The sequence below is a fragment of the Lepus europaeus genome, chromosome 20 (genome assembly GCF_033115175.1).
Source record: "Lepus europaeus isolate LE1 chromosome 20, mLepTim1.pri, whole genome shotgun sequence".
NCBI lineage: Eukaryota > Metazoa > Chordata > Mammalia > Lagomorpha > Leporidae > Lepus > Lepus europaeus.
The window spans coordinates 18,330,139-18,344,064 of NC_084846.1; the positions used below are offsets into that span (position 1 = coordinate 18,330,139).

Consider the following 13,926-nt stretch of genomic DNA (forward strand, 5'->3'; position numbering starts at 1 on the left):
TTGTATACACAGATTTCAATTTGCTGTCTAAAAACACACGTCTATCATGTGTGTCATAAAATCAAGACTGATTTATTTGGCATCTTCAGATTTTCATGTTTCAAGTCAGAATATAATCTTAAAGCTGTTTCTTTAAAAAATAAAATACTGGTTCAGAATGTATAAATTATGAGTAAAATGTAAATAAATCCAGCCATGTAGACCTTTCAATGAAAACAAAATGTAACTACTGCTTGAGATTATACTGAAAGGATTAAATCTACCTAACATTTTTAGACTAAAAGTCTTCCAAATTTTATTCAGATCTGTGATGTCCTCCAGCAACACTGAGGAAGAAAACATATTATTTTGTCTCTTCCATAATTAGCTATAATGCTGAATATTACCTTCACCACTCTAATTAGTAAAAACTTGTTAGCAAAATTCCCACTTTTTATATGACATCACTTACTTATTTTAGACTTACATTGTTTCATGAGCTACTATTAATACACTCTGCTGTGAAATATTTCTTCCCTTAAAAGTAATAGAACATTAAAAAAAATCCCCACATTTTCTTTGTATATGCAGAATGTTCTAGAATAACTAACTTTTCCTCTATGGTCAGGGGACTGTCCTCTGATATGACATAGCACAGTTCATTAAAAGCCTTCAACACTTGAGAAACCACGTGCCTATGTGCAGCTAAAACACAGGCTTCAAAGTCAACTATTACATCTAAAGGTAAGTAAGCTTCCAAATGTACTATGAAAGGTTAAAATAAATGAAAACTATGTATTGTGCAGAAGTCAGGTAAACAAATTAGATTTAATTAAATACATAAAAATGGGGTGGGTTTAGTAACCTCAACAGTTTCAGTAACTCCACAGGCAGCAGTGAGTGCAGATAAATTCATGGTTGTACTACTGGGAACCTCAAACTTAAGCAAAAGGGGATACAATATCTACCCTCCTACAGGTGAACATCAAGGAATATAAATTTTTCTCACAATGGTAAACTGCAGATTTAAAATACTCAGATGATTTATGAAGGCACCATCAGTTACACTAGTAGAAAATTCTAATCGGCAATGCTGATCTCATAGAAAAAACAAAAGTTGCAAAGATAAATGAACTAAAATATTCAAAATGACCATGTCTCAAGAACTGACAATGCATTGGATTCTAAAATCCGTTAACAGCACCTGAAGATTTTCCGTGTAGCAGCACTAAAAACAACGTGCTGGAGACATACAATTGGTTTGTATTCCCTGTGACTTCTTAATTTGAAGGCAAATCTATTTTTAACCGATTAGTGCAATTAAAATAAACTCGGAGGAACTGACTCATTATAAGAACTCCATGTGAATAAAGTGGCTGAAGTAGGAAAAAAATGAACAAATATAAAGATATAAATATGTGAAGTCAGGGGTAATTTTCGAAACCATCCCAGAAAAAAAGGTAAATCAGGAACAAACCACAAGGGGAAAATAATGGCCAAGAATTGGAAAGGATCCTTCATTCCTTCCCCAGGAAAGGATTACTGTAGCGCAACCTCCTGATCTAAACCATCAGGAACGCCAGGGAAACACACGTCACACGTGTCTCTGAGGTCTCCACATTCCAGCAAGAGCTGAGTGGGCAATGAGCCTCGCCTGGCCCAGAGCGTGGACAGCTGGGAGAGCGAAGGTACTCACAGGAGCAGGAGAGGCCCTGCTTCCCCACGCCAATCAGCATGTTCAGGCAGAGGTTGCAGTAGGCGGGCTTGTTGAAGTGCTTCAGTCGCCACACATGCTGTCCATCGTCCTTCACGTTCTGCACGGGGCGTAAGAGAAACAGATTTCACGTCACGAAATAAACAGTGCAATATCTACGTGCCAATAAGACGCGGGGCTGGACTGACGGCAGCTGAAGACAATCTGTTATTCCAGCTCTGTCTTTCTCCAAGATCGCCACAGAGTCTTTAGAAAAACACACGTGCGCTGGTGCAAGGCGATGCTGCTGACAAACCTCGGTGCTATAGCAACCCAGCGATTCTTGCATAATGTCAACAGTTCAACAGCATATCCCAGCCAGCACCAGGACCTGCAGAACAAGCACGCTGCATGGGATACTTCGTTTTCTGTTGGGAAACTGGTCCAAGGGTTTCATCTGGGTATTCCTTTTGAGTTATCATTAATATTAATATATTGTTGTATGGCTGGAGTAGTCCAATGTAAGATCTACACTTTGTGTGTGTGTGTGTGTTTAATTTGGGAGAGAGAGAGAGAGAGAAAGATACAACCCATGGCAACCAAGAGGCTGAAGCTGGGAGCTGGGAACTGGAGAGCAGGAACTCCATCATTACTTGAGCCATCATTGTTGCCTTACAAAGTCCTCATGAGCAAGAAACTGGAGTCAGGAGAAGTGCCGGCACTGACCCCAGGAACGCTGATAGGAGCATCCTAACCAGCTCCTTCACAGAGGGCCAAACACCTGTCCCAAAAGCTAAATAGTTTTAAGGAACTGAATATTTGCCATTTTATCACTCCTTTGTAAAACAGGAATGATATTAATATTGGAGAAAGGAGATAAAATATTAAAATTGTATTACTATACTCAGTTCTCACAATCACCACAGCTATTTGCCATATCAGATACTTGAGTTCTGATTAAATTCATGCTGTAGCCAAAATACTACAATTATCATTTATTATTCTAAGTAAGACTTTGTATAAAACTGTAAGAGCTCCTGCTCTGATGGTTATTTAACCATATCTGTGGTGTCGAAGATTGAGACATAATGAAGTAACACTTACAAAACTATTTAAATTTTTTACAAGGAAGTGAAAATATTAAACGAAGTAAGTATATTTCATTACCTTTATTAATATCAGTTTGCCCACTAATATTTATTCTCTGTATTTTACTTACTAAACCACACAAAACTCAAACACACTTATGACATCATTTATGGGTATTCTATTAAAACTATAAATTTTTGAGCACTTACTATGTGCTGGGAACTAATCCTAATTACATAGCCATGGGACAAGATTATCTTTTTTTCTCTTGATACTAAAATATTAACAGTTATTATTCTATTCCCAGTCAAAAGATGAGCCATGGGATTTGAAATACTAGAGAAAATCTAGAATAACCAATTCTTACATTAGAACAAGAAATGTAAACTTGCAGAATGAAAATGCTTCCCAGGAGATAATTTTCTGTAGGTCTCATGAATTTCTGCAGGTTTTGTTAACAGGGGCACTGTCTTTTTGGCCTGGCTCTGTTTTTCAAAGATATCTGAGCAAGAAAGAGCCTTGCACTACTGTGATGGGTCTCTCTCCAGCAAAGAGGGTGGACTCACTAACTCCCCAGTTTAATAGTGATAATCTGTCCCCTCCCAGCAAAGGCTAAGCAGGCATGTTTTCTGCATGCTGTAACAGATTTAATTTCCCTAGCCAGAGATTCTGAGTTCTGATGCTGTGCTTGGGTTACATCTCATTGTCCCCATGAGACTCGGAGGCAACTGGCTCAGTCATGAAGCTTCTGCTGTTTCCTTTGCTGTGAGTAATGGAAGTCCATTGTGTCTGACCCAGGAGCCTCATGTCTCTCCAGCATCTTTGGGAGGGTGGGAAGCTAGCACCTGAACTTGCAAGCAGGGTTACATCTCAGACCCTCGTGGCAGTGATCTTGGCCCAGGTCCTTTGCCAACAAAAGCAGCTCTGGAAAAGGTACCCTGCAGAGAACCTCACACAATACATGCTTCCATGTTCTTCCAAAATGTAATAAATTGGTTCTGCAAAATAATTTCCGAATCCAGTTCTTGTATGGGTGAATCTTGTATGGGTGTCTGGTAGCTTCACACTATGGATAGGATATTTTATATGTTCAACTTTGCTATATCTGCCAAGCAACCTATATTGTAAAATTTCTGTTTCTTCAAATACAACAAAAACTTAAGCTGAAAGGCTGAAATGTGCAGTTGTTTTTTAAAGAAATAAATTAATAGACTTAAAAAGAAGCAGTTACATGCTTAAAGATATGTTTAAGTAAAAGGGTAAAGGGGAAAATATAATTTTCCTATGTATTACTGTGCCTACAGTGCTGTCTTTTTATTTTTAAATGACTGTCCATTATGTGTGAATAAGCTTCATCTCGTTGAAGAGCACATATGGACTAAGTTAGCTGGCATTTTCCTTATCAAAAAATAAACAAGTCTGAACGTGGGTGTTCTGTCAATCAGAACACTTAGCCATGTTACAGGCCACAATGGATGTACAAATCCATTACCCAGGCATGAAATGCTTTACCAAAAAACAAATTAAATAGCTTTATAGCTCTTAGTTGGATATACTGCCAAAATATGCACGGGATGAAATATGGATGTGACTTCTTCAAGGGAAGAAATTGAAACCAGGAGCCAACGACTTCTCAGCATTGCAAATTAGACCCCAGTTCTGTGTTTTCATGTCTTGTCTTGTTTGTCTTATTTAGATTTCTAAACTTAAGAGGGGGCTGGGGAAGCCTTCTCTGTCAGCCAAGGAACATAGTACTTCCATTGCAAATAAAAAAATATTTATTGCCAAGAAAGGAATCCATTTTTATAAAAAGGAAAATGAACAAGGAATCCAGAAAGCTTGATACCTAGTCCACTATGAAAATGTGAACGAGTATTTCACCTTTCTTCTTATCTTCCTGTCTAATAAAATGATCCATCATCATACAATACCTGTGAAATTAATTTAGCTCCTTGGGAGACTGGTGTTCCAAAAACAGCAAATATTGTCACCACCACTGGGTTTAGTTATGGGCCATCCCTGTGTCTCTGCCATGGGAACTGAGATGCCTATTTGCAGATTCACTGCACTGCATTTCATAAAATGTTTGCTCACTTCTTTTTGCTGCTGCATATAACACTGCATATTATAATGAAGCAGATGAGTTGTGTGCTGATGACAGAGAAAAGCTCAATGCTCCCTAGGCTAGTCTGTGCTGGGAAAAAGTCCTACATTCTTCCATGTCTCTCAGTTTCCCAGAAACCAGAGGCATGCCTCAATGGGAAGGTACTTTATGACGTCAACAAGCGCTTTTCACTATATTGGTGAATTCCAAAGTTGAAGGGTTTCCTTAAGTACTTCCAAAGTTCCATATAATGGCCAAATGAGTTGGGGTGAGTATCAATAATACCTTTTTTCAGAAGACCTCATCTGAAGGTAAAATTCCACTGACATTCCAACTCCTGTCTCCACATCTGGCTTTGTTCCTTAGCTTATCACACAGAAGAGCTAATGGTGTAAATTTCTTGTAACTCATTAAATAATAAAGGGCCTCAAATTCACTTTTTTGTTCAGGTTTCCAAAAAAAAAAAAAAAGGTATAACAATAAGAAAGAAACTCTGCTTTTGGATAAAGCATAAAGCAATGGGTTGCTAGATCCAAGCAAAGACAATACAGAGAAGACTTAAAATTCTAAATGGAGTTGCCATTGACTGCCCATATCACAAACACATTTTCTTAGGCCATCCTGGATTCCTCTTGTCCCTGATGCTCAAATGCAGATCAGCAGCTCTAATGCCGTAGTCATTTTTCTGGAACCATCTAATCCAATTCTCAAGAACCCTTGTATTTATGCAGTCTGACAGCCCTTTTCTAGTGTGAGCAGTGTGTAGACAGTAGAACAAAACTCTTAACCAAACTGAAATTTTAAAAATTGGAGGATGAAACATGAGCTTTCTACATATAATTTAGTCCAGGAAAAATAAAACACCTTCTACTCGCCATGGCTCAGAGATTTCACCAGAGAACATCTCTCATTCTGCTTTGTTGATTCAGGTACAAATGCATTCCAAATCATCTCAATCAAAGGCGACACTTAAATTATAGACAGGGAAAAGAGCAGGATTCTTGGAGCACTTCTATAAGAGTGAAATACAAATTCATTCAAAAACCATACAGGTTAGACGTGACCACTCCAAGCCACAACGAAGAAGTTAATGTACCCTCACTTGCAACTTATATGCTTATATGTTCAATGGGTTTCATGAAAATATGAATCAAGGAAATTTCCTATAAATTTTCTATTCATGATCCAAGATCATAGATCTCAGGACTCAAAGTGGGGTTTGTTGTTGTTGTTGTTGTTGTTGTTCATCTAAGACAAGAAATGCTTGATAGGAAAGAGTATTAGAACTGACATTTTCCCAAAGAGAACAAGAGCTTGGCACTAAATGACAGAGCTGAGCCGAGGCGGAGCAGGTTGGATGAGTTCTCTGCTCCCCACTCTCTCCATCCTGTCTCATCCTGTGCTCTTGACTTGCCTGGTGCTCTGTTTGCACTTAGTAAAAGGGAATTTGCTTCTCTTCTGCTGAATGATTATTAAAACTCAATGAAAGCTGAGTGTTTTTAGAATGACAAATCAGTATATAAAACAGTCTGGCCACTGGTATTGGGCTAAATTTGGGCAGCAACTTGTTTTTTTTCTCTGAATAAAGTTTTATTGGAACTGGTTTGGCTGGTCCATTTGCGTAATTTCTGGGATTGTTTTTGTGCTATAACCACAGAGTTGAGCAATGTTGACATAAATCTAAGCATTCAATATTGGGCCCTTTTTAATTGCCAATTTCTGGAATATGGCTGATGATGAGGTAGTCATTTAATGATGAAAAGATCAACATTCACCAGTGCTGCTGCTCACTAGGCTAATCCTCCGCCTGCGGCGCCGGCACCCTGGGTTCTAGTCCGCCTGGGCATCAGATTCTGTCCCAGTTGCCCCTCTTCCAGGCCAGCTCTCTGCTGTGGCCTGGGAGTGCAGTGGAAGATGGCCCAGGTCCTTGGGCCCTGCACCCACATGGGAGAACAGGAGGAAGCACCTGGCTCCTGGCTTCAGATTTGTGCAGCACGCCGGCCACAACGTGCCAGCCGTGGCAGCCATTTGGTGGGTGAACCAACGGAAAAAGGAAGACCTTTCTCTCTGTCTCTCTCTCTCTCTCACTGTCTAACTCTGCCTGTCAATAAAATAAAATAAAATAAAATAAAATAAAATAAAATAAAATATCAACATTCAATGACTTGCTATATCTGACCAGTTTATTTTATGAGAGAAAAGACTAGACTTACTCTCTAATTTTTGGTGAACAATAATAACCAAGTCCTCATAATCTCCACTGCTGTTTTGGGCACTGAAACAGACCCCATTTAGAATGGAGTAACTTTGCGTGCGATGTTGACAGGGACAAATATCCAGCCATGAAACTGTAGCTGTTGTGGCTGTCATGAGACGTGAAGGGTAGTCTCCCAGGACGGCCTTGTGGATTGTGTAATCTACCTCAGGCTCCTCACTCCACTGTGCTATCTAACATGCACTATCAATTAGAATCTCTGCTCCCCAAGCTCATAACTGACAACAGACAAGAATAGATAGGGCAGCCTAACAAGGCAAGCTCCACAATACAGGGCCAGCCCCAAGCTGCAAGTTCTTGGTTTCCAAATTAACAAGCCAAAGGCAAGGAAGAGGCAGCATAGAGCACATTCTCTGTAGGTACTAGCACAGCACATGGAATGTCCAAAGAAAGGAAAGAAATCTCAATTACCAGAAACATCCCTCATCACTCAGTTATCCTGGTGCCATCCTGCTCTCCAAAAACACTCTCAATGTCTTAGCATTAAAAACTGCCCAACCCAGGGGCCCGTGCTGTGGCTTAGCGAGTTAAACCTCAGCCTGCCGCAACAGCATCCCATACAGTTCGAGTCTCAGCTGCTCCACTTCTGATCCATGTCCCTTCAAATGCGCCTGGGAAAGCAGCGGAAGATGGCCAGGTGCTTGGGCCCTGCACACACGTGGGAGACCTAGAAGAAGCTCCTGGCTCCTGGCTTCAGTCTGGCTCAGTCATTGCAGCCATTTGAGCAGTGCATTAGTGAATGGAAGACCCCCCCCCCATCTCTTCATCTCTCTCTCTCTTCTCTCTTTCTGTAACTCTGCTTTTCAAATAATAGATAAATTTTTTTTTTTAATGTTTAAATGTTTTAAATGTTAAATGAAGCTCTGGTTTTTGATCATTATTAATAATTACAGGGCTTTTATATTTTATCAAAAGACAAACTCAAAATATGGTTGGCTTTTTTTTTTCTTAAATACCTAAGGAAAAAGGAAAGTCCTTTCAGATTTGCTCTACCAGGTAAAACGCCAATCTCCTGAGTCAAGGTGCCCTCAAACGTTAAACAATGTAGCTCTGCCATCTAGTGGCAGGGAGTGGGAACACAGTCCTGATTACTGTTGAAATCCTGAATCGATTTTCCCTATTGAGCATCAAACAATCTCTTTTTACAAAGAACATAAAGGATAAATGTAATTCTGAAGAAAATTATGTATAACGAACAGAGTGCACATTAAAGGCCAAGATTTCCATCAACTGAAAAGGCTTATTTCCATGCTAGAAGCTGTCATTTGTTTAACTTAGGGTTATAGCCATGTAAGTTTGTGGACGAAATTATCCATAGTCTTTAAAAACTCCATAAGCTAAATGTAAATTAATTAATTAATTGTTTATTTATTTATTTATTTATTTTTGACAGGCAGAGTGGACAATGAGAGAGAGAGACAGAGAGAAAGGTCTTCCTTTGCCGTTGGTTCACCCACCAATGGCCTCTGAGGCCGGCACACTGCGCTAATCTGAAGCCAGGAGCCAGGTGCTTCTCCTGGTCTCCCATGCGGCTGCAGGGCCCAAGGACCTGGGCCATCCTCCACTGCACTCCCGGGCCATAGCAAAGAGCTGGACTGGAAGAGGGGCAACCAGGACAGAATCCGGCGCCCCGACCGGGACTAGAACCCGGTGTGCCGGCGCCGCAAGCGAAGGAAGAGCCTATTGAGCCGCGGCGATGGCCAATGTAAATTATTTATAAAAACAGTATCCTAAAGGAAAAACATTCCAAAATGTTTCTGTTATATTTAAAATGGAGGTGATTAAACCTGCTCACCGTAGTTTTCTGTATGTTGTCTCTATCTCTCATCCTCGATTTCCATAAATACTAAAAATATACAAACTGAAGCTTCAAAATACACAGCTCCCTTCTAGGACACCGTTATTATTGGAACTTCTATACTAGAATAATCTGACAACCATTTGGGGGCCACAATATTCACTAACCCTTAATGCGTTAACATTTCACCCATTTTCTTTTTCCAAATGTTTTCTCTCAACACTTTTCTTTACATTATGCTTTTTTCACAAGGTATGCTGAACAATTAAATAAAAAACCTACTAGATGACTTGTCCCATCAAAGCACTGGCTACAAAGAAACATTGTTTCATTAATTTCCCAAAGTTCAGAAATATGTATTTGTGAACAATGCAACTTATATTAATTATCTTTTGTTTTTCTTATAATTTTTATTTACTTTCAAGTAATTTTTATTTATTTGAAAGGTATAGATAGAGAAGTAGAGGGAGATAGGAAGAGAAAGAGAGATCAATCTTCCATCCGAAGGCCCCAACAGCTTTGATGGGCCAGGCTGAAGCCAGGAGCTAGGAACTCAATCCAGGTCTCCTGCGTGGGTGACAGAGACCCAAGTACTTGAGCCACCAGCACCACCTCACAAGGTGCACAGTAGCAGAAGCTGAAATCAGAAGCAGAGCTAGGCCCCAAACATAGGCGCTTTGATATGGTACACAGGCGCCTTGATATGGGATGTGGATATTGCATGTTGTGGGTTAACCCCTGCTCCAAACCCTGCCCCTATTACCTTTAGTTTTAAGAAATTATTTAAGTGCAATTTCTTATACCTAGCCTATCAGTGTCTTATTATCCTTCCTCTGATCATTTCTAAGATGGCATGGACCTTATGAAGGGTAAGGGTAAACTAACTGTAAAAGAATTTGAAGATCTAGGTTAAAAAGAGAAAAAAGAAAGAAAGAAATGCTGAGCTCTTGAAACCCACTTATTTATTCCTAAGCTGCAGATTTTTCTACCTTGTAAGCCCAACTGTATATTCCTAAAGCTGATTTGTGCTTCTCTTAAAGCCCTCAGATGCATTCATGCAAATCACACTTTCAGATGCACTCGTGTTTACAAACACAGGCCGTGCAAATCCCTGAGAGCCGATTTTTAAATACTGGGTATGCCGAGTAATGGTGGTGTAGTCCTGAATCTCCCAAATCGTCTTTGCTGGCAGCAAAAAGTATGAAAAATTTTAGGTTCAACAGCAAAGTGACAGACACATGTTCTTGCATCTCAAAACTCTAAATATGATATACGTCATGGTGCTTTGAGCACAGAAGCACCCCACTTACAGGCTCCATGGTTCTCGACACATATCACAGTGGCTTTGTGTTTAACCATTAATGCTAAGTACAAAATGCTGTCCTGATTATTGACCCGATCGATTTTTAAATGAAAAATGACTGAAATTCCCTTCAAGGCTGGGTCAGCAAAATTTTGTTTCCAGGTCACTCTTACAGCACAGAGTGACCTTAGGCTGATCTGGTTCATACCCCAAACAGTATTTAATTGCCATTAGAGGTGCTGATACAAGAAAAGTTTCAACAGGCTTAGAATTGAGAGTCTGACTAGTTGCTGATACATAAGAAAAATGTGCAATTTTTCAGAGAGTCTACCAACCACCTTGCATATACACTTGCCTCTTCCAAGAATTGTTTGTTAATAAATACAGTATTTTCACAGGGAGGAGGCTATGAAGGGAAAAAAGCACCACAATGAACAAAGAATGCAATTATGTAGGGTGCTTCTTGCATTACATGATGTGAGAAGACCAGTGATTTTGTTTTAATTGCACCATTTAAGTAAAGGAATTCAAAAGAGGTAAATCCTAAGTCAGTATGTCTGTGGCAAGAACTGCTTCACCAGGAGTGACTGTTAAATTGCTCCATGGCATACTAACTACTTACTGCTACTAAAACTCCAGGCACTCACTCCACTTTTCATGGAGGAAATGGCCAGATCCATTCCTAATCAGCAGGTGCAACTCAGAACCCCACTGTCTTGTCGCCCACCCTTCCCACGAGCCCAGCTCACATTTTCCAAGCCCAGGAGCACGAGCAGTGGGATGGTGGTCATCCCTCCTTGGATCCACTCCTCCAGGGACACGGTGCCATCGTGGTCATAGTCAATCTCTTCCATCATTTCATGAAGTATCTGGAAGGGTGAAGATGAAGACACACTTGCCACGGATCAGTAAATAAATGCCATACAATGCAGCAGCTCTGAATTGTTCGTAACAGATCGTCTCTGACACCTACGTGGACATTTGGGGAAAACGTCTTGGTAAGTTGGCTCATCACTAATCCCACTCACCTTGATCAACTCCAAGAAGCAAGCATGTAACGTTTTAATATTGTTACAGTGAGCACCGTAGTTGACTCAAAAAAGTAACTTTAAGTGTGAAAGTGATCTTTAACTACTTTCTCAGGGCTATTCTGTTCAATTCCTATATATCCTAGAAAATGTTGGAGCAAATTAACTGAATTCATTAACTTAAGCAAAGATTAAGTGCTTGTGAGAACTCCACATACTGGAGAAGTTAAATGATACAATTGTTATCTGATTAGATATATTTTATTTGAAAAACCAAACTAGTTATTTATTTGAAAGGCACAAAGACAAAGACAGAAACAGAAGCAGAGACAAAAAGAGTTCCCAGCAGTTCATTCACTCCCCCAAATGCCTGAAACAGCCAGGACTGGGCTGGGTCAGAAGCTGGGACCCAGAGAAGCTATTCAGGTCTCCTGGGTGGATGGCAGGAATTCAGTCACTTGAGCCATCAGGATTGGTTCTTAGGGTGTGCATGAGGCTGAAGCTAGGGCCAGCAGCTGGAAGCAGTGTGACATCTCAGCACTCTGATACGGGATGCTGGTGTGTTAGTCCCTAGAGCAAATGTCCACCCCCAGACTTTGTTGTAAAGAAGACTCACATGTAATGTCCAGAAATGTTCTTCATGGTGCTTGTTTCTGATATGTTTACCTCCTTGTGGCATAAAGACAATACTGGCACCCCCTTCTGAGGGCTTCTGTGAGCATGACATCAGCTAATCTATGCTCAACAGAATAACCCCTGGCATACACAGCATTGTTTTGTACTGTTTGCTGCAAGTAATGGCAACTTATATGTTTTTGGACCATATTGCCTTTGGCCACGAGGAAGGCAAATTACCCTAAAGAGCAAAGAGCCTACTGCTCTTGTATCACTTGCAAATTCTAATCAACTTGGCAGAAGAAAGAAATGCAAAGAGCATCAGAAGAAAGATCAGAAGAGACAGAATCAATGCTGTGCTTGAAGTTTGGGGAGAAGGACTCCTGTGCTTGGTGGAAAAGCAGATTACATCCTTTCATAGCAATAAACCGGCCTGTGGGTAGAAGGAGACCTTTGGATAGGAGAAATCATTTAGAATTTAGCAAAATGTGATTAAAAAAATGGTACATGCCCTGTCCCTTGAGACCATGCTGGTGAATTAGAAAAACAAAACTGTGCATGACAGCATTGGTTTCTGATGCTTCCCTTTTGCACCTAATAAATCTAACATCTGGGCTTAGGTGAGTTTGACAATCTCCTTCCAAGGACATCCCGGTCTTCCCTAGGCACTGTGTCTGCCCCACGTGTTTGCTTCTCTTTATTACATACACAGAGGACTCTGGCAACGTGCACGTTTGGCGTGTTCAGAGCTGCTCGAGCATCAAGGTGCAGTGGTTGGCGTGGCAGCAAACACAGCACTCATGGTACTACTCTGGTCTCAACCATGGCTGTTCAATCCATCAGCAGCGTGGCCGACTTCTCAGGAACACAGGTGACACGTGACACCATCGTCCACTCCTCATGTGCTCCAGCAGGTATTTGTCCTGGCCAGGCTGCCCAGCCACCAACTTTCTCGGAGCACCCAGATCCCCCTCCTCCTCAATCTGCAGCCTTCCTTCCCAGAAACCTTTTTTCTGGAAGGTCAATTGTTTCCATATCTGCTTTGAAAGTTGATAGGGAAAAAAAATCGTTCTCCTTTCCTCAAACTCCAATGAGCACAGGTGGGCTTAACGGACACATGGATCATTGTCAAAGGGAGATCACTGTCAGTAGCCTTGGGGGGAAACTGAGATGAACACACCCAAACTATGCAACAGAACCCATAGACATCCCCTTGATTTCAGGGAGAATAGGAACAAGGTGAATGACATAGAAAGTTAAATGCATGCTGCCATCTACTTTGGCATTGCAGATACCAACTGCAACCAGTGACTCACATCTGCCAATCACTCTATGCATCCAGCAGGTGCAATTGCCTCGAGAGCAGCTGAGCTGATGTTGGGAAAATCCTCACCACTGTAAAAGCAGGGCCCTCCTTTGTAAGTGGCTTGAACTTCCCTGGCTTTAGCTTACAAAGGAAGGGAAATGTTCTCAGAGCTCCTGCAACACACAGTCCCCACAACATTATGCCTGTTGACGGCATAAACACCAACCATGGCTAAAAATGGGTTCCTTGAATGCATATGAAATATAAGCTTTTTAAGGTAAAATTGGTTTGCATTTGCTTTATTCATGTCCATTTTGCAAAATATAGTTTCCATAACACAGTGAGATCAGTTGCTCTGATCAACTTTTCCCCCTAAATATTACTTGTGACCAAAGTCAAACTTTGTAATCAAATATGTTTAATAGACACTTGAATAATTTGGGAATTTTGATACAAATGTTCCTAAAATAAGAAGCTCCGTGTTCTTACAAGCATTGTAGATATCACTTCTTTAAATAACTTGATTTAAAAACCCTGTAACTAATGAGTTTGGGGCAAGTGATTTTAACATATTTGGTCTTAATTTATTCACCTGGAACATGATGAAACTAGTGGATCTACCCCAAAGATTTTCTAGTGTTAACTAATGCATTCTCACAAGGTAACACAATGCACCAGGCATAGAAAACTACTTTCATCTTCTTGAAGGCGTGGCTTGATCCTGGCGTGCCCATCA

The 13,926-nt window shown here is 40.6% G+C and overlaps 1 protein-coding gene across 6 annotated transcripts in view; it reads right to left on the reverse strand.

Moving 5' to 3' along the window:
* Positions 1-13,926, reverse strand: part of DGKB (diacylglycerol kinase beta) — a 690,527-nt gene that overhangs the window by 513,122 nt on the left and 163,479 nt on the right. For all 6 annotated transcript variants that reach the window (XM_062178201.1, XM_062178199.1, XM_062178197.1 and 3 more), the window contains 2 exons: positions 10,991-11,110; positions 1,676-1,793 (listed from right to left, as the gene is read on the reverse strand). In XM_062178201.1, coding sequence (XP_062034185.1) covers positions 1,676-1,793; positions 10,991-11,110 — 238 coding nt within the window. The remainder of the gene's footprint in view (positions 1-1,675; positions 1,794-10,990; positions 11,111-13,926) is intronic.